This window comes from Leucoraja erinacea, chromosome 15, assembly GCF_028641065.1.
Source record: "Leucoraja erinacea ecotype New England chromosome 15, Leri_hhj_1, whole genome shotgun sequence".
Taxonomy (NCBI): Eukaryota; Metazoa; Chordata; class Chondrichthyes; order Rajiformes; family Rajidae; genus Leucoraja; species Leucoraja erinaceus.
This window is the reverse complement of record NC_073391.1, coordinates 41138783-41158731: the sequence shown is the minus strand read 5'-3', so window position 1 is coordinate 41158731 and position 19949 is coordinate 41138783. Positions and strand designations below refer to the sequence as shown.

Below are 19949 nucleotides of genomic sequence, written 5' to 3'. Positions count from 1 at the left end.
AAGTTATGGGGGCAAATCCTCCAAAATTATGGAAGAACTCGGATAATAAGGACATGGACATTTTAAACCAGACTGGCTGGCTGCAAAGAAAAAAACCCCAATCCACAATGAAGAACCAGTTTTGAACCTGTCTGTGGGCCTGGGCATTACACCACTGTGTGAATGGTGTGGGCAGGAAAGGCTGAGACGGAGATAACAAGATTATCTTGGAAACACAAAGGAAGGTACTGAGCCTCAGCAGACGGGAGTAAACAGCCCAACAGCAAAACATATCACCATTGTGGATGACCCATCCATCTGGACAATAGGAGCCCATCTAGGCGATGGGATAATGATCAGGCTGAGGGATCATGACATCAGCAAACTCCTTATCGTTTGAAGCCTATTGTTCATGCCAGATCGAAACTGGGAATCATCAAAAACCCCTTTTGTCCAGAGGACCACCTGGGGGGTTTCAAGGGAGAAACTCAGGTATAAAAAGCAGGAGTCAAGCCAGAACTCATTCTCTCTTTCTGCTCTGCTGGACGGCTCGTGACCCTGCATCAATCTAGCTGTAAGCACCCCAGTGACCTGGTGAAGTTCTCGAAATAGGATGATAGAGGTTGAGAGAAGAAGGGGAAAGGGGGGGTGTACTTGCAAGTAAAATTGTGTAAAGTAAGTTTTACGACGTGCCCGATAGTTTTCCTTCCATAGTCTTAGTTTAAAGCGTAAGTTTAGCCACGTATTATGTAGTGTTGGTGAGATTTGATTTCTCATTGTTTAATAAAGCCTGTAAATTTTAGACTTGCTTTGAGTCCGTCTTGGTTTCTGTTTTCTCTCATCAGCACACTCTGGTCAAGGCAACCTTTTATCATATCCCACCATAATTCCGAGGTCTAGAACCCAGGGGAATCCCTTTTGTTGTATTCTCTCTCTTGGGAACCGCTCGAGTGGAGTGGTGGCCGTTTGACCCTCCAACAAGGGAGAGAATAACTCGGGCAGTTGGGCCCGAAGTGGAGTAAAGGGAAACAAAACCCCTACAGGAGAGGAATTTGGCCCATCATGTCCACTCCGCCATCAACCACGGCTACACCTATCTGTCCCTCTCAACCGCATTCTCCTACATGTCTCCCCGTAACCTTTTTGCACCCTTACTGATCTAGAAATCTGTGCCAAACGTGACGCCAAGTTAAACTGATCTCATGGGCGGGAAGGAACTGCAGATGCTGGTTTAAACTAAAGTAACTCAGCGGTACAGGCATCATCCCTGGAGAGAAGGAATGGGCGAGGTTTCGGGTTGAGACCCTTCTTCAGGCTGAAATTCAGGAGAGAGGGAAAATAGAAACATGGGTCTCAACCCGAAACGTCACCCATTCCTTCTTTCCAGAGATGCTGCTGCCCAAGTGGAAGGTAGGATGCTTACCATCTGTTAGAGTGAGTTAATCGTCTGTAGTGTCCTTTATCTAGTAGATGATACAGGTAGCATAGGTGGTGAGAGCAGGTATTGAGGGGAGGTTGTTCTGGAACACCAGAAATAATTGTTGAGCCTTCCCGCAGTGTTGTGGGCCTAACTCAAAGAAACACCAGTGAAGGGAGGTGCCCACTTGATAACCCCAATTATATACTCTGGAATTTAGAAGGATAAGAGGCAATATTATTGAAACATATAAGACTATTAATGGTTTTGAGGCAGGAAACATGTTCCTGATGTTGGGGGAGTCCAGAACCAGGGGTCACAGTTTAAGAATAAGGGGTAAGCCATTTAGAACGGAGACGAGGAAACACTTTTTCACACAGAGAGTTGTGAGTCTGTGGAATTCCCTGCCTCAAAGGGCGGTGGAGGCCGGTTCTCTGGATACTTTCAAGAGAGCTTGAAAGGGCTTGATAGCGGAGTCAAGGAATATGGGGAGAAGGCAGGAATGGGGTACTAATTGTGGATGATCAGCCATGATCACATTGAATGGCGGTGCTGGCTCGGTGAGGAATAGCCTACTCCTTCACCTATTGTCTACCTGATCAAGCTTGTTTTTAGTTAACGTAGGTAGCTGTTAATTGCATATGGAGTTAGTTAGTGCCCTTAGCATAAGTTGGTATATTCAGTTTAGATGGGACTTTGGCTTTGGGCTTGGTTTTCTTAGTTGAGCGCTTATCCTGGTGTTATAGCAGAAGGACTTTGTGTTGTGATTGTAATTTGTAGTCGTACCTGCTTCAATGTACCCAGCTTCCACTGTGCATAAAAATTACCCATCAGGCTGTTATTAAATGTTTCTCCTCTCACCCTACACCTATGTCCGATGGTTCTTGATTTTCCGACCCTGGGTGAAAAACAGTGTGCCTTCGTCCTATCTATTCCCCGCATGATTTTATACGCCTCTACAAGAACACCCCTCAACCTCCTGCCCTCCCAAGCAATGCCCTACCTTGCCCAAACTCTTCCGATAGCTCACGCCTTCGATTCTTGGCAACATCCTCGTAAATCTTCACCACACTCTTTACAGCTTAACACCATCCTTCCTACAGCAGGAGGGTCAAAACTGAGCCCAATGCTCCAAATGTGGCCTCAACCAAGGTCTTGTACAATTGTGAAGTAACATCCCAACTTCTAAAGATAGGCACAAAGTGCTGAAGTAATTCAGCGGGTCGGGCAGCATCTCTGGAGAAGAAGGAATGGGTGACATTTCAGGTTAGGAGCCTTCTTCAGCTTCATCCACCGTCACCATGAAGCGTCACCCATCATTTTTCTCCAGAGGTGCTGCCTGACCCGCTGAGTTTGTTTCCCTCTGCTTTAAAAATATCCACTGCCGGCCTCCACAGCCCTCAGTGGCAATGAGTTCCCCAGATAAACCACCCTCTGACTAAAGAAGTTCCTCCTCACCTCCTTTCTAAAAGAGCACACTTTAATTCTGATTGAAAGCCCTGTCCCACGGAACGAGTTCATTCCAAGAGCTCTCCCGAGTTTGCCCTGATTCGAACTCGGAGATTTACGGTAATGGCCACTCGTCGGTACTCGGGGCTCTCGTGGACATTTTTCATCATATTGAAAAAATCTTCACGAGTCTTCCCGTGCTTACCTGCCATTAGCAAGTCTTCCCGAGTACCCGCCGTTAGCGCTAAGAGACGTCCCCGAGCTCCGACGTACCTGCTACGTTCATTCTCCGTGCTTACCGCGAGTTTGATTTTTTTTAAACTCGGGAGAGCTCTTGGAATGAATTCGCACTGTGGGACAGGGCTATTACGTTTTTAGTTTGCTTAGTTCTCAAAACTCCTCCATGGATGTACATGATACCAGCTGCCTATACCTACCTGTCCCATGCATCCTTCTTATTCTTGACTATAGCCTCAATTTCCCTCGTCAGTCAAACTTCCTTACATTTGCCTGCCTTGTCCTTCACTCTAACAGGGAGGAGCATACCCTGAGCCTTTGACAGCACTTTTAAATTCCCTTCCTCCAGAGGTGCTGTCTGGCCCGCTGAGTTACTCCAGCATTTTGGGTCTGCCTTCTGCACACAATACCCTGATTGATGAAGGACAATGTAGCAAACCAATGTACCACATCAGTATTTTGACCTTTCATCTTCCCAGGGGTATTGAGTTATCGGTTGTGGAAACAGGCCCTTCAGCCCAACTTTCCCACACCAGGCAACATGTCCCAACTACACTAGTCCCACCTGCCCGCGTTTGGTTCATGTCCCTCCAAACCTGTCCTATCCATGTACCTGTCCAACTCTTTCTTAAACAATGGGATAGTCCCAGCCTCAAGTACCCCCTTGGCGGCTTGTTCCATACAACCACCACCCTTTGTGTGTAAACGCTACCCCTCAGATTCCTATTAAATATTTTCCCCTTCACCTTGAACCTACAGGCATGACCTCTGGTCCTTGATTCCCCTACATCGGGCAAGAGATTCTGTGCATCTACCCGATCTATTCCTCTCATGATTTCATGAGTTATCCAAGGTCGCATCATAATCCATATCGTAGGCAGTCAATGGTGCCATACTTTCTTCTTCCTGGTTGGAAATCACACAGAGTGGGAAATGTGCCTGAGCCTACTTACAATAAAGCCATTGATTTTAAGATGAGCTACAAGGAAGGTAACTGATATCGCCATTGAATGAGTCAATTGAAAACGGTTCATTGTATTTGATGCATTTATTAATAACTCAAACAGATAGGATTAATTATACTAACATAAGCGTACGTACAAACACAAATTAAAAAAAATAGAGACCAGGACATTTTCTAATCACTATTAGAGAGCAGCCCGCAGAATGACAGCCAGAGGCAGCATGAAGCATATATCAACAAGGTCCCTTGTCCTTGAAGGCATATTGGTGCATGTTTCAACATAAATGTTTCCTAGTAAGTTAATGTTTTCCCGATGAATATCATCCACGATACCACTCTGCGGCGTAATTTCCATATCTACAAATGTGCGTTGTCAGGTTTTGTGGTGCGTATCCTTCCAATCAGCCTTGGTATGGGAAGCAGCTGCTTCTTATTGTTTAGTCATTCTCCTGAGAGGGTTTTTTTTCCCATGTTCTATATTAATACACTGCATCCCATCTGTGTTTGTGCTGCGACTGTTCTGTGGAATTCTCTGCCACAGAAGGCAGTGGAGGCCAATTCACTGGATGTTTTCAAGAGAGAGTTGGATTTATCTCTTAGGGCTAACGGAATCAAGGGATGTGGGGAGAAAGCAGGAACGGGGTACTGATTTTGGTTGATCAGCCGTGATCATACTGAATGATGGGCCGAATGGCCTACCCCTGCACCTATTTTCTATGTTTCTATGTCATCTCTGTTATAAGTGCAATTTCACTAGATCCATCCCTTTCACGACATCCTTACCTCAAGTTCAACTTCCATCCCGACACTGCATTGCTTGTCAATATATATAAATATATATGGATTTATTGCATACAGCTATTCAACAAATTACATTTGGTGGATCAAAGTAATGAGATTTGGACAAATTAGATATTCGCTGGGTGCCCACTTTGGGCCGACAACACTGACTCTGCCATTTGAAAGAGCATCAGCCTTTCAGTTTAGTTTAGTTTAGTTTAGAGATACAGCGTGGAACCAGGCCCTTCGGCCCACCGAGTCCACCCAGACCAGCGATCCCCGCACACTAACACTCTCCTGCATACGCGCTCTGAAGGAGGGTCTCGTCCTGAAACGTCACCCATTCCCTCTCTCCAGAGATGCTGCCCGTCCCGCTGAGTTACTCCGGCATTTTGTGTCTATCTTCCGTTATTCCTAGTGTTCTCGTGAAAATCTAACCCAACTCTGACAACACGTGCCTCGAGCTACACGCCAGGCAGAGGCATGAACGATGGTCTTTGCTGGATGGTGCACTGTCACGCCATTAGACTTCCCTGCTATTTTGTCCCCTATAGAATGATTTACAACAGTCTGCTTTCAATACATTTCCCAGCATTTTTCTTCCTTTCTGATTAATCGGTCTGATGCCTTTCCACGGTCGGGTCCGTATCACCAACTATCGCCTGGGAGCAGATTGCCCGCTTCAATCAGCAACTTTAACAGAAGATAATGTTTTATTTAGAAAAATAAATGTCTATTAATACTGAGGGAGGGAGGAAAGGCAGAATCATATTTCAGCAATTGATATCAGAACGATAGTGTGCCCCATTAGAAGAATTAATTATGTTCAAACAACAAATTTAACTAGATTCTTTTGATAAATAACTTACAACAAAGAAGTTTCTGGCTTTGATTAGTTAAAAGTCTGTCAGTGTACAGCACATGGACTCGAGCAGTGTAGAAGAAGTTCGCTTTGTCTCAATAATAAACCTGGTAGGATCTATAAAAAAGTGAAGATAGACACAAAAAGCTGAAGTAACCCAGCGGGACCGGCAGCAGCTCTGGAGAGAAGGAATGGGTGGCGTTTCGGGGTTGAGACCCTTTTTCAGACGGAAACGTGAACGGGCTCGGAAGTGACCTTCTCCGGAGGTAGCGATGGGCATGACGGGCAGGTGGTGGGTGCCGGATGTCGGCCGTGGATCTGCCGCCGAGAACAACGAGGGAACCGGTGTGGAGGGTGCACCGAAAATAAAGTGGGACGAATAGTTTAGCTTAGTTTGGAGATTCAGCGCGGGAACAGGCCCTTTGGCCCACGGAGTCAGCATCGACCAGCGATCACCGCACACCAACACTATCCTACACACACTAGGGACAATTTACATTTTTTTTACACCAAGCCAATTAACCTACAAACCTACACGTCTTTGGAGAGTTCAGAAAAAAAAAAAAAAAACAAAAAAAAAAAAAAAATTGTTCGGCACGGACTTGTAGGGCCGAGATGGCCTGTTTCCGTGCTGTAATTGTTATATGGTTATATATGGTTATATGGTTGGAGGAAAGCGAAGATCTCGGAGAAAACCCACGCAGGTCACGGGGTGGAGGTGCAAGCTCCGTACCCCGTAGACAGGATCAAAACCAGGTCTCTGGCGCTGTAAGGCAGTAGCTCTACCACTACGCCACCGATTGGGGACCTTGTCGGCGTCCTGTACGTGGCGACTCTTTGCATACTTCGTGCGTGGTACGCAAAAACAAAGGATTTCACTGTGACATACCACATGTGATAACAAAATAGCGATCATTCAATTAATCATTTATCTGATAGCCAACTCAAGCCTGATTTCAAAATTTTGACTGCACCCACCTTTTTCGCAGCAGCAGCGTCAGCAGAAAGCCAAAGATAATTCCACCAATACCCCATTCCAAACTAACTCCAGAAATACCACTAGATTTGATCCCAGTGATATATTTGAAGGACACTTGCAAACGTGAGACTGTTTCCAAAAAAAAGGACACAAAGGGCTGGAGTAACTCGGCGGGTCAGGCAGCATCTCTGGAGAACATTGATAGGTGACGTTTCAGTGGCTCTGTGCTTAAATGCGGACAGTTAATAATGGATGCCTTGCCTACAAGATTCTGACCATTGGTGTTAATGGAAATGTCTGCCTACAGTTTTCACTAACAGCACATTATTTATGCTGCCATGAAACTTTATGAGGTGTAAAATTAGTGTTGAAGTGCACAGTGAATTTGGACACACCGAGAGATTGTAACCTGCTTTTTAAGTAACTCCGAGGTTATGGGAAAAGAACAAGACTGGCTGATGAAAATCAATGATTTAAAACAACTGAGATGGACTATAGTTTTTATACAAACATACAAGCAAAATATGCAAACAATTCCTTAGAGTCATACAACGTGGAAACAGGCCCTTCGGCCCAACTTGCCCATATCGACCAACATTCCCCATCGACACGTCCCACCTGCTATCCATCTAAACCAGTGGTTCCCAACGTGGGGCGTACGCCCCACAGGGGGGCAATTTGATTTTTAAGGGGGGCAATTGAGCGCGACTGAGGTCTGGGTCCAAATTTTCGATTTTTATTTTTTAGGATTTTCCATCAGGTAAACATATGTAGTTTATGTTTCAGATGTTATTTTGAGTAAATAATTTTTTGGGGGTAAAAAAGGTCTTTATTGTGTAGTTATTACAACCAAGGTATTGGCGTTTTAAGCTTCTTCAGCTGAAACGGAGTTCACTTTTTAAATGATAAGAATTATATATCACCACATGGGGGGGGGGGGGGGCATCAGGATTTTAGAGGTGATTAGGTGGGGCATGGCCAAAAAAAGGTTGGGAACCACTGATCTAAACCTATCCTATCCATGTACCTGTCCAAATCCTTTTTAAACGTTACGATAGTACCTGCCCCAACTACCTCGTCTGGCAAGTTGTTCCATATACCTACCACCTTTTATGTAAATAATTTGCCCCTCAGCTTCCTTTTAAATCTTTCCCCTCTCATCTTAAACCTATGTCCGCTGGTTCTGGATTTCCCAACCCAGGGTAACAAGACTCTGCCAATACCCTACAAATACCCCCTGATGATTTTATACACATCTATAAGATCACCCTCATTCTCCTGCCCTCCAAGGGATAAGGTCCTAACCAGCCAGACCTCTCTCTATAGTTCAGGCCCTCGAGTCCTGGTAACATGCACCCTTTCCAGCTTAATACCATCTTTCCTGCAGCAGGCTGAAGACAACTGATCACAATACTCCAAATGCGGTCTCACCAATATCTTGGACAATAGTAACAACATGTGCCAAGTTCTATCTTCAATACCCTGAATATCAATGTACTAAATGTGCGGCACGGTGACGCAGCGGTAGAGTTGTTGCCTTACAGCGCCAGAGACCCTGGTTCTATCCTGACTGCGGGTGCTGTCTGTGCGGAGTTTGCACGTTCTCCCCGTGACCTCGTGGGTTTTTTCCGAAATGTTCGGATTTCTCCCACACTCCAAAGGCGTAGAGGTTTCCAGGTTAATTGGCTTGGCGTGTAAGTAAAATTGTCCCTAATGCATATAGGATAGTGTTAACGTGCGGGGATCGCTGGGCGGTGCAGACTCGGTGGGCAGAAGGGCTTGTTTCCGTGCTCTATCTCTAAACCAAACTACAAAAATAAAATTTTTCTTTACCACCCTACCTACTTTCATTACGTCCCTGTACTCTTAGATCCCTACGCTCTGCAACACTTCCCAGGGCCTAACAATTCACTGTGACGTTTCTACTCACACCCACACCTTAATCCTCTGGTTCTTGATTATGGATTCAAGTGAATATTCCAATCTTAATCCCTTGGTGCACAGGAGGCTGAGGGTGATCTGATGGAGGCGTATAAAATCATGAGCGGAATAGATCGAGTAGACGCACAGAGTCTCTTGCCCGGAGTCGGTAAATCGAGGACCAGAGGACATAGGTTTAAGGTGAAGGGAAAAACATTGAATAGGAATCTGAGGGGTAGCTTTTTCACACAAAGGGTGGTGGGTGCATGGAACGAGCTGCCAGAGGTCACGGTCACAATGGCGCAGCGGTAGAGTTGCTGCTTTACGGCGAATGCAGTGCCGGAGACCCGGGTTCGATCCGGACTCCGAGTGCTGTCTGTACGGAGTTTGTACGTTCTTCCCCCGACCTGTGTGAGTTTTCTCCGAGGTCTTCCGTTTCTTCCCACACATCAAAGACCTTCAGGTTTGTATGTTAATCGGCTTAGTAAAATGTAAAAAATTGTCCCTAGCGGGTGTAGGATAGTGTTAATGTGCGGGCATCGCTAGTCGGAGTGGACCCGGTGGGCCAAAGGGCCTGTTTCCACACTGTATCTCTAAACTAAATTAAATTAAAGGAGGTAGTTGAGGCAGGGACTATCCCAATGTTTAAGAAACAGTTAGACAGGTACATGGATAGGACAGGTTTGGAGGTGATATGGACCAAACGCAGGCAGGTGGGACTAGTGTAACTGGGACATGTTCGCCGGTGTGGGCAAGTTGGACCGAAGGGCCTGTTTCCATGCTGTATCACCTAATGACTCTAAATGTGCAAAATAATGCACAGAAAGAAAACTTGCATTTATGTTACAAAATATCAGAAATATTTTTACAGCCAAAATAATGACTTCAGAAGAGCTGACAACCATTATGGCGACAAACTAACTGTCAATTGTGCAGGTTAAACAAGATTAGATTTACCTCACAGTTTAAATAAGATTGAGGGTACAACACCATAGTGATTATAAGAACATGGGAGATATATGGTTTAGTTTAATTTTGCTTAGAGATGCAGCATGGAAATTAGCCCTTCAGCCCACTGAGTCCACGCCGACCATCGATCACCATTAGTATTAGTTTTAGAGATACAGGGCGGAAACAGGCCGAGTCCGCAACGACCAGCGATCCCCGCACGCTTACACCATCCTACACACACTAGGGACAATTTACATTTATAGCAAGCCAATTAACCTACAAACCTGTTCGGCTTTGGAGTGTGAGAGGAAACCGAAGGTCTTGGAGAAAACCCACGCACGTCACGGAGAGAACGCACAAACTCCATATAGACAAGCATCCGTAGTCATGAACGAACCCGGGTCTCTATCGCCCTAAGGCAGTAGCTTTGCCGCAACGCCAACGTGCCACCTGTTCACACTATGTGAAACCACTGTCACATACACTCCCTACACACTAGGGACGATTTTACAGGGGCCAATTAACCTACAAACCCATTACCTTTCTGTCAGGTTTCAAATGGGTGACTAATCCACCTGTGCAACTATATCATATTATACCCTTTTATATTCCATCCTTCGGGAGATTGAGGTAACTAGTACACTTACCTTATTTTGTCGCCAGATCTAACTTTCATCCTCAACCTTATTCTCCTGTCTTTTCCCCATAATCCCTGACACCCTACCAAATCAAGAATCTGTCAATATCCGCCTTAAAAATATATATTGACTTGGCCTCTATGGCCGTCTCTGGCAGGAATTCAACAGATTCACCACCCTCTGATGAAAGAAATTCGTCCTCATCTTTTCTAAAGGTACATCCTTTTATTCTGAGGCTGCGGCTTCTGGTCCTAGGCTTTCGAGATGGTGGAAACATCCTCTCAACATCCACTCTATCCAGGCCTTTCACTGTTTGGTAAATTTCAATGAGGTTCATTGATGAATTGATCTAAATAATGTCAGTCCAAGAAGTGTGGTACTTTTCATATTAAAACTGCGCTCGATGAGGCCACGTGGGTAATCACAGTCAATCAGACTCCAAAATGCTCGGTCAAATAAGACGAATAAAAAGAAAAGCAATTTGTACAAAGAAAGCACTTCAACCAGGAGTGAGTGCCCAGTGCACTGTGAGCTTGTTTTTGTATAGCTGAGTTTAGAGATACAGAGCTGAACCAGGCCCATCGGCCCACCGAGTCCGCTCCAACCAGCGATCCCCATACACTAGCACTATCCTACACACTGGGGACAATTTGCAAACTTTATCGAGGCCAATTAACCTAGAAATCTGTACCTCATTGGTGTGTTGGAGGAAACCGGAGCAACGGGGAAAACCCACGCGGTCATGGGGAGAACGTGCAAACTCCGTAACGACAGCACCCGTGGTCAACACGGGTGTCTGGCACTGCAACAAGGCAACAAATCTACTGCTGCGCCCTTGGATTGGATTGCCTGGGATTTGTGAGACACAGGCAGGCCATTCAGCCCAACTATTTCATACTGGAAATAGACACAAACTGCTGGAGCAACTCAGCGGGACAGGCAGCACCTCTGGAGGCCAATTCACTCGATGTTTTCAAGAGAGAGTTAGATTTAGTTCTTAGGGCTAACGGAATCAAGGGATATGGGGAAAAAGCGGGAATGGGGTACTGATTTTGCATGATCAGCCATGATCATATTGAATGACATTGCTGGCTCGAAGGGCCGAATGGCCTACTGCTCCTATTTTCTATGTTTCTACATACCAATTTTTAACATCCCAAGAGGCAGTCCCAAGAAGGGTCACGATCTAGAACGTCACCGATCCATGTTCTCCAGACGCTGTCTGTCCCGCTGAGCTACTCCAGCATTTTGTGTCTTACCTTGGAAAACCAGCGCCTGCCATTCCTCGTTTCTACATCCCGATATTAGTACGTATTCATTTTTCTGACAGATCCGAGGAAAGATTGGAAAGGCTGGGCTTCACTGGAATTTAGAAGGACGAGGGGATCTTACAGAAAGGTATACAATTATAACAAGGACTGAACAAGCTAGATGCAGGAAAAATGTTCCCAATGAATGGGGAGTCCAGAGCCAGGGGCCACAGTCTAAGAATAAAAGGGGTAGGCCATTTAAGACTAAGATGAGAAAAATAGTTTTCACCCAGAGAGTTGTGAATTTGTGGAATTCTTTGCCACAAAAGACAATAGAGGCCAATTCACTGGATGAATTTAAAAGACAGCTAGAAAGAGATCCAGGGGCTAGTGGAATCAAGGGATATGGGGAGAAGGCAGGCACGGGTTACTGATTGTGGATGATCAGCCATGATCACAATGAATGGCGGTGCAGGCTCGAAGGGCCAAATGGCCTCCTCCTGCACCTATTTTCTATTTTCTATGTTGGTGGTGGAGGCAGACACAATTGAGGCTTTTAAATAAGCACATGGATACATAGGGAATGGAGGGATATGGATCACGTGCAGGCAGAGGAGATTTATCTAACATGGTGTTCAGCATGGACATGGGGGACTAAAGGACCTGTTCCTGTGCTGTAATGTTCTATTATTTGCCTGTAATATCAACTCAACGTTTCTATCTCCAGCCAACTACTTGACCTAATGAATATTCTCCAAAGTTATCTTTAATTTATACCGCCAGCATCTGTTGCATTTTGTATCTCACCACTTCCACCATGGCTTTGCTTTCTCTCTACTACCTTCATTCATCCTCATTTTTAGTCCACACTCCTCCTATTCAGACAAACAAGCATTAGACACCCTCTCTCAAACTGTAATACAGTCATAGATTCATACAGCACGGAAACGGGCCCTTCGGCCCAGCTTCCCCGTGGTGACAATGATGCCCCATCTGCGTTAGTCCCACCTGGTTAACTGACCCCATCAATGATGTCATGTATCGGACCTCACTGATGTGGGGAGAGAAAAAAGAATAAAGAGGTATGCCAGTCTCTATTGTCAAATAGAGTCACAGAGTGATACAGCATGGAAACAGGTCCTTCGGCCCAGCTTGCCCCCACCGGCCAACATGTCACAGCTACATTAGTCCCACCTGCCCGCGTTTGGTCCAGATCTCCCCAAACCTGTCCGATCCATGTACCTGTCTAATTGTTTCTTAAATGTTGGGATAGTCCCAGCCTCAGCTACCTCCTCTGGCAGCTTCAGATTCAAATTCAGATTCAATTTTAATTGTCATTGTCAGTGTACAGTACAGAGACAACGAAATGCATTTAGCATCTCCCTTGAAGAGCGACATAGCAAACGATTTGAATAAATAATAATAAGTGTCCGGGGGGGGGGGTGGTGATTGGCAGTCACCGAGGTACGTTGTTGAGTATGAGCTTGTTCCATACACCCACCACCCTTTGTTACCCCTCAGATTCCCATTAAATCTTTTCCCCTTCACCTTAAACCAATGTCGTCTGGTCCTCGACTCACCTACTCTGCACAAGAGACTCTGTGCGTCTACCCGATCTATTCCTCTCATGATTTTATACACCTCTATAAGATTATACACCTCATCCTCCTTGCGCTCCAAGGAATGGAGTCCCAGCCTGCTCGAACTCTCCCTGCAGTTCACACCCTCTAGACCTGGCAACATCCTCATAAATCTTCTCTGTACCCTTTCCAGCTTGACAACATCCTGCCTATAACATGGTGCCCAGAACTGAACACAATACTCTAAATGCAGCCTCACCAACCAATAGCTCCCAAGCCAAATACATTAATCTTATTCTGCAATAACAATCTGGTATCTGTGCAATTATGCACATCATCTGTTTAATTACTGACTGATTGATTTCATCACAGGCTGGTTTGCGGGAATCTTTTTCTTAAATCCCTCTTGACAGTGAACTGAAACAAACATTTTGTCTGTGGCACCTGGACTCACAGCAGTAGATATCACATTTCTGCATAGCATTGTTACCAGAATTCATTGTCCAATTTCACATCAATGTTGTCACGCTAATTTAAGATCCGAATGGAATGACTATTCCAGTGCATGGCACATCTAATCGTTAAGTATCTGAACTTAGTTTACACAAAAAAAGGACAATTAACACTTATAATAAAAAAACAAATACATAAGTTTGCAAATCAATTCTATGGGTGCAGTAGGGCTGCAAATAAGTATTAAAAGAATATTCTGCTCTGTCACGTAAGTGATGGTAAAATGCTGCATTTGTCAAATCTTCACGATCTTTATACTTTCAATGGGCACCTGTTGAAACCTCTGCTCACAAAGCTGTAGAAAGTAACTTAAAAGTCCCGTGGGGGGAGGGGGGGGATGGGAGGGAAGATATTTTTAAAAAGTACCATTTATTCTATTTCTAACAAAACAGGGATAAGATTCATCATCAGCCGCATGCACTCAACACAGGATGCTGGAATCCACTATTTAAAGCCAGTCCCATTGAAAACAATGCCAGCATCCGACATCGCATCTTCTATTCAGTGCATGTGTCTAAAGATGAATTTGTACCCCGAGGGGGTAGGTTCTGAAATGCCCATCAGTCACTGAAGGTATGTAATTCGCTCGGTCAGAACCAGGCCACCATTTTGAAATTGGCCTAATCTATCGACAACTGCAAAAATAGATAGGGTTTACGTGTCATGTAAAGAAACCAATTTGCTTCAGTCCTTCAAACCGTGAACCTTTTTTATGTTTTACTTCGCCTGGAGTCCACTCCCAATATTCACAATCAAAGCATGAAATTGCGATCACAACCAGGGATTTCTTTGTGAATAAAGATGCTGACCCACTTCTGTGATGATTGGGAATGTCAAGATGGCCGACGTCCTCAAGTTGGATAAATCAAAATGCACGCCTGAAGTGAACAAATTGGAGACCAGTTACATTTCCCACGGAGGCTATAAAAAAAGTGGCTTTTTTTTGTTTTTCGTCAATTGTGATAAAAATTCTAGTTTAGAGTTTTGTCATAGGTATGTGAAGGTTATTCCAGGGTCCCATCCACAGTTCTTCCTCATCAGACTGTGCCTGTTCGCTACGACACGCCAGAGGAGACCCCTTGCCGTCCTCGATGTCGATTGCCGTCTCTTGGTCGCCGCCGGGGCAGTTTGCCCGCTCGCTCTTCGCCTTGGCCGCGCTGGTTCCGGCCTCCCGGTTGCCGGGCCCCGGGGTGGCGGAGCTGCCCGACGGGGGCCCGGCGTTGAGGTGGTCGCGGCTGCAGGAAGGGGTCGCCTCTGACGGCGAATTGTTCAAGGGGGCCCTCTCCTCCTGAGTGGCCTCGAGCCGGTCCAGTTTCTTGAAGTGCTTCCCCACCCTGGCCGGCGAGGCCGTCTTTCCGTTGGCCGCGGCGGGGCAAGTGCGTCTGGTTCTTATAATGGATCCGTTCTGCACCACGTAGATGTTGCTGTTCATGCCGCTGTGGTTGGTCGGGTGCTTGACCCGAAGCCTCTGCGCCTCCGATGCGCTGTCCTCCCCGGTCGAGCTGGTTTCATACTCGCGGTCCACCACCAACTTGACCCGTTTATGGCGAGCCCACTGTGAGAGACAAAAACAAGTGTTGAGAAACTTTTACCTTTAGTTTTAGAGATTAATAATTAATAAAGATTTTATCCGAAATTTAATAGCGATTAATAATATAGTCCTGACTACGGGTACCGTCTGTAGTTAGCTTGTACATTCACCCTTCTGCGTGGGTTTTCTTCGAGATCTTCGGTTTTCTCCCACATTCAAAAGGTTTCTAGATTAATTGGCTTTATGTAAAATATTGTCCCTAGTTTGTGTAGGGTAGAGTTAGGAAGCGGGGATTGCTTGTTGGCACGGATTCTGATGGGCCGAAGGGCCTGTTTCCACACTGTATCTTTAAACTAAACTAAATTATTATTTATGATCAGTTCTACAAGCAGAATTGGGCCAATTGGCCCATCAAGACCACTCTGCCATTTAATCATGGCTGATCTATCTTTCCCTCTCTACCCTATTCTCCTGCCTTCTCCCCATAACCTTCTAAATTTGTAATGGGCAGGGCAGTACTCTGCATATGTGCATATAACCCCTGACAAACGTACTAATCATGAATCTGTCAAATTCCACCTTAAAGATATCCGTTGACGGCCTCTTCAGTAGTCCATGGCAATGAATTCCACAGATTCACCACCCTCTGACTAAAGAAATTCCTCTTCATCTTTCTAAAGGTACGTCCTTTTATTCTGAGGGTATGGCCTCTAATCCTGGACTCTCTCACTAGGGGAAACATCTTCTCCGCACCCAGGCCTTTTACTGTTCTGTAAGTTTTAATGAGGTCCCACCTCATCCTTCTGGACTCCAGCGCGTACAGGCCCAGTGCCTTTAAACGCTCATCATGTGTTGACCCAATCCAGGGATTATTCTCGTAAACCTCCTCTGGACCCGATAGAGGTACAGCTTGGAAACAAGCCCTTGGGCCTACTGAGTCCACCCTGACCAGCGATCCCCATACACTTCCTCTATCCTACACACTACGGACAATTTACAGAGGCCAATGAAACCTACAAACCTGCACATCTTCGGAAGGTGGGAGGAAACGGGAGAAAATCTCCGCAGATCACGGGGAGAACTAACAAACTCCGTTCAGTCGACACCCGTAGTCAGGATCAAACCCGGGTCTCTGGCACTGTGAGGCAGCAACTCTATCGCTGTGCCATCGTGCCGCACCTTTTGAACTTACTTTGGTGATACATCTGGTCGACATTGAAGCAGCCCTTCAAAAGCATGAATTTGCCATTGTTAAATTGCTCTTAGTTTGTAGATGAATAATTGAATCAGGGAAGAGTCGATGGGAATGTGGGGGAGCAGACATCACCAGGAAAATTAGTGGGGGGGAAAAGAGATAGTTCGGTGAGCCAGAATATTCTCAATGGGCCTAATGGTCTCTTTCTATCTTTTAGCTTTAGTTTTAGAGATACAGCGTGCAAACAGGCCCTTTGGCCCACCGAGTCTGCCCCGACCAGCAATCACCGGTAGGCAAGTTCAATCCTACACGCTGGGGGCAATTTATAGAAGCCAAATTAACTTGCCAACCTGCACGAGCTTGGAATGTGGGGGGAAACCGGGAAACTGCTGGTCATAGATAGAACTTGCAAACTCCATTCAGCCAGCTCCTGTAGTCGGGATCAAAGCCAGGTCACAGGCACTGTGAGGCAACAGTTCTACCTCTGCGCCACTCTATTGCCCCTATGAGGTACTATGGAATATAGTTTCTCGGGAAGGAGATAGAATGAGCTGTGTGGAGTTGGGGCAATGAGATGTGAAAGAAAGAACTGCAGATAGATGCTGGTTTAAATCGAAGGTAGACACAAAATGCTGGAGTAACTCCACAGGCGAGGCAGAATCTCTGGGGAGAAGGAATGGGCGACGTTTCGGGTCGAGACCTTTCTTCAGACTCAAAGGGTCTCGACCCGAAACATCGCCCATTCCTTCTCTCCAGAGATGCTGCCTCACCTGCTGAGTAACTCCAGCATTTTGTGTCTACCTGGGGCAATGAGATGGTGGCTATGGAATGAAGATTTCCCGATGGTCTTACTGGGATGGGACCAGTGGATGTAGTCTGACACCACCACTGATCATCAGGATCTATGTCTATCAACGAGGCTCAGAGAAGAATGGAAAGAAGTGTTTTAACTTGCGAGAGATGGAGATAAGGTAGACAGTCTAAACCTTTTTTACTCAGGATGTAAATGTCAAAGACGAGAGGGCATAGCTTTAAGGCGCGAAGGGGCAAAGTTTAAAGGAGATGCGTGGAGCAGGTTTTGTTTTTTGGTGGGTGCCTGGAACATGCCTGGAATCTGTGGAATTCTCTGCCACAGAAGGCAGTGGAGGCCAATTCACTGGATGTTTTCAAAAGAGAGTAAGATTTAGCTCTTAGGGCTAACGGAATCAAGGGATATGGGGAAAAGAGCAGGAACCGGATACTGATCTTGGATGATCAGCCACGATCATATTGAATGGCGGTGCTGGCTCAAAGGGTGGTATGGCCTACTCCTGCACCCAATTTTCTATATTTCTAACATGTTTCCAGAAGTCATGGCTGTTAGATAGGCACGTGAATGTGTAGAGAACGGAAGGTTAAGGATGGACACAAAAAGCTGGAGTAACTCAGCGGGACAGAAGGAGAGAAGGAATGGAGAGAAGGAATGGGTGATGTTTTTCGGGTCGGCACCATTGAATCATGTACAGGCAGAGGAGTTTAGTCTAACTTGGCATCATGTCTGGCACAGATGTACCAGTGCACCTACAATGTTGAATAGAAAGGGGATATTTAAAAATAAAATTATTTACAATGTCCAAACATGCTAAATCCACACAGCAACATCGATAGCTGCCCGCATGCAGTGCAGAGGACAGAATTGATCAGCTATAGCACCAACAGAGATTGCACTCAGTTCAAATTCCGCATGCCAACTTTAATGCAAAAATATGTCAAGTTCAGTTGAAGAGATTAGATTGAAGTCGTTGGAAATGTTTCATTCTGATCAGTAACTTGCGAAAGAAACACAAATAGAAGAAAAATACACAGTCGCCCAGTTGCCCAAGAAACTGATTCCAGTTTGGAGAATAATTATTGAAAGCCCTGGGCAAATATTGCAACAAGCGTCGCAACCAAATGTGTCAAAATCTTTGCTAATGCAACCGAGGCAAACATCAAATCCACTGCAATCAAAGGCTTGCAAATTTTTGCCAACACAATCACGCCAATCCACTCTTAAATAAAGTGCTTTTGGGCACCTGCAACCTCTTTCAAAACGATGTTCCTGATTCTGATGCCTCTTCGCTGTCTTCCTCCTGCATGGTTCCTCCGTGGCTGCTGTACCCCTGAGCTGAAGCCGTGTCTCCGCTTGCGCTTCCATCCCTGCCGCCCGCATCTGCCGCGGACTGGGAATAATCGGAGCTCTCCGTCCGCCTGGACTCCGTTGTACTCGTCGCGCTGCGGCCCGTGCTACTCCGGCCAGCACCGGCACCAGAGGCTCTGCCGCTCTCGCCACTGCCCGACTGACTGTCTTCAGGTCCGGTGCTAACGGTACGCCCGTTGGCCGAGTCACTCTCCCCGCCCGTGCTCTTGCTCGTGGTGTCAGTAGCGGTCTGCTGACCGATCGTTCCGCTGGACCTTGCCCCGCCGCTCGTGTCTGTGGATTCATCCCCGTCGATCCCGGTGCTTCTAATATCTTCGTCCCCTATTTCAGACTCGCTGTCCTGGTCTTCGGCCGACTCTGACTCCTCAATGGCGTTCCCCGAGCCGCTGCTGACTGTGATGGATGTGCTCACACTTGTTCCTCTGGTGGAGTCGGTCCTCCTGCTGCTTCTGGCGGCGGAGGTTTCCCCGCTACTCGCACTGCCCTGGGTCGACGAGCTGGTCCTCCCCGCTGGGCCGCTCGTGCTTGACGTCCCCTGGCCGGCCTCGCTCTCCGACCACGCGCTACTCCCTGCTGGGGTCGCTGAGGTGGCTCTGCTGCTCACGCTTCCTCGCGAGGCTGTCCCTGAACTTGTCGCCTCTGTCTCCGTGAGGGTGGCAGCATCTTCATCGGACTCCTCCGACCCTTCCTCTGGACTACGTGACACGGCCTCGCTCGTGGACAACATGCCTGATGCCGACTCTTGACCTTCTGTATCAGACGGTCTGCTCCGCGACGTCATTCCGCTCTGGGAACTAGACTTCTCGGTTGTTTCACTTTTGGATTCTTCATCGGAATCAACCTCATCTTCTTCATCCTCCGATTCATCCTCATCATCCTTACCTTCCTCTGATTCATCCTCATCAACTTTATCCTCCTCCGATTCTTCTTCCTCTGGCTCAGATGTTGCCTCCTCGTCCATAAAATCTGACCCTTTCTCATCTTCCTCGTCAGAGTCCACCGTGCTCTCATTTGTCTCGTCTTGGTCGAGCGTCACTTTGAGGTAGTCCTTGTCTTCCGCCTCCGACTGATCGGCACTGCCCGCGCTCGAGCCACCGCCAGCCTCCTTGGAGGAGCCGCTGGTCTTCACGCTCTCTTCCTCAGCGCCATCGCTGCCCTCCTCTTCCTCCTCACTCCCCGTCGTGACGCTGATCGCCACCGTGGTGACCTTCCCCTCCTTGTCTGACCCGCTGCTGCCCGGAGTCCCGGCTCCGACCTCCCGGCCGCTCTCCGTGACCGAGCCCTTTCGGGACTTGCGCTCCGGTTGCTTGGAAATTTTGACCCCCTTCGCCGCCTTGCCCGTCTTCTTCCTCTCCCCCGGCTCCTCCGCGGTCGACTTCTGGAAGTAGTTCCCATTGATGACGACGCTGCCCGACCCGTCGCTTGCTGCCCTGTCCTGGCTATCCACGGGCTTCGCGGAGACAAGCTTGGCATAGTCGCTGTCCTTGCCGCCGCCGCCACCGCCGACTTTTACCTTCTTAAGTAT

At 46.8% G+C, this 19949-nt stretch overlaps 1 protein-coding gene across 1 annotated transcript in view; it reads right to left on the bottom strand.

Annotated features, from left to right (window-relative positions):
• Window positions 1-13887: 13887 nt before the first annotated feature.
• pcdh15b (protocadherin-related 15b) overlaps window positions 13888-19949 on the bottom strand; it is a 1024406-nt gene continuing 1018344 nt past the window's right edge. The window contains 1 exon segment of the mRNA XM_055647246.1: window positions 13888-15074. Within this exon segment, the coding sequence (XP_055503221.1) occupies window positions 14496-15074 (579 nt within the window). The 3' untranslated portion in view covers window positions 13888-14495.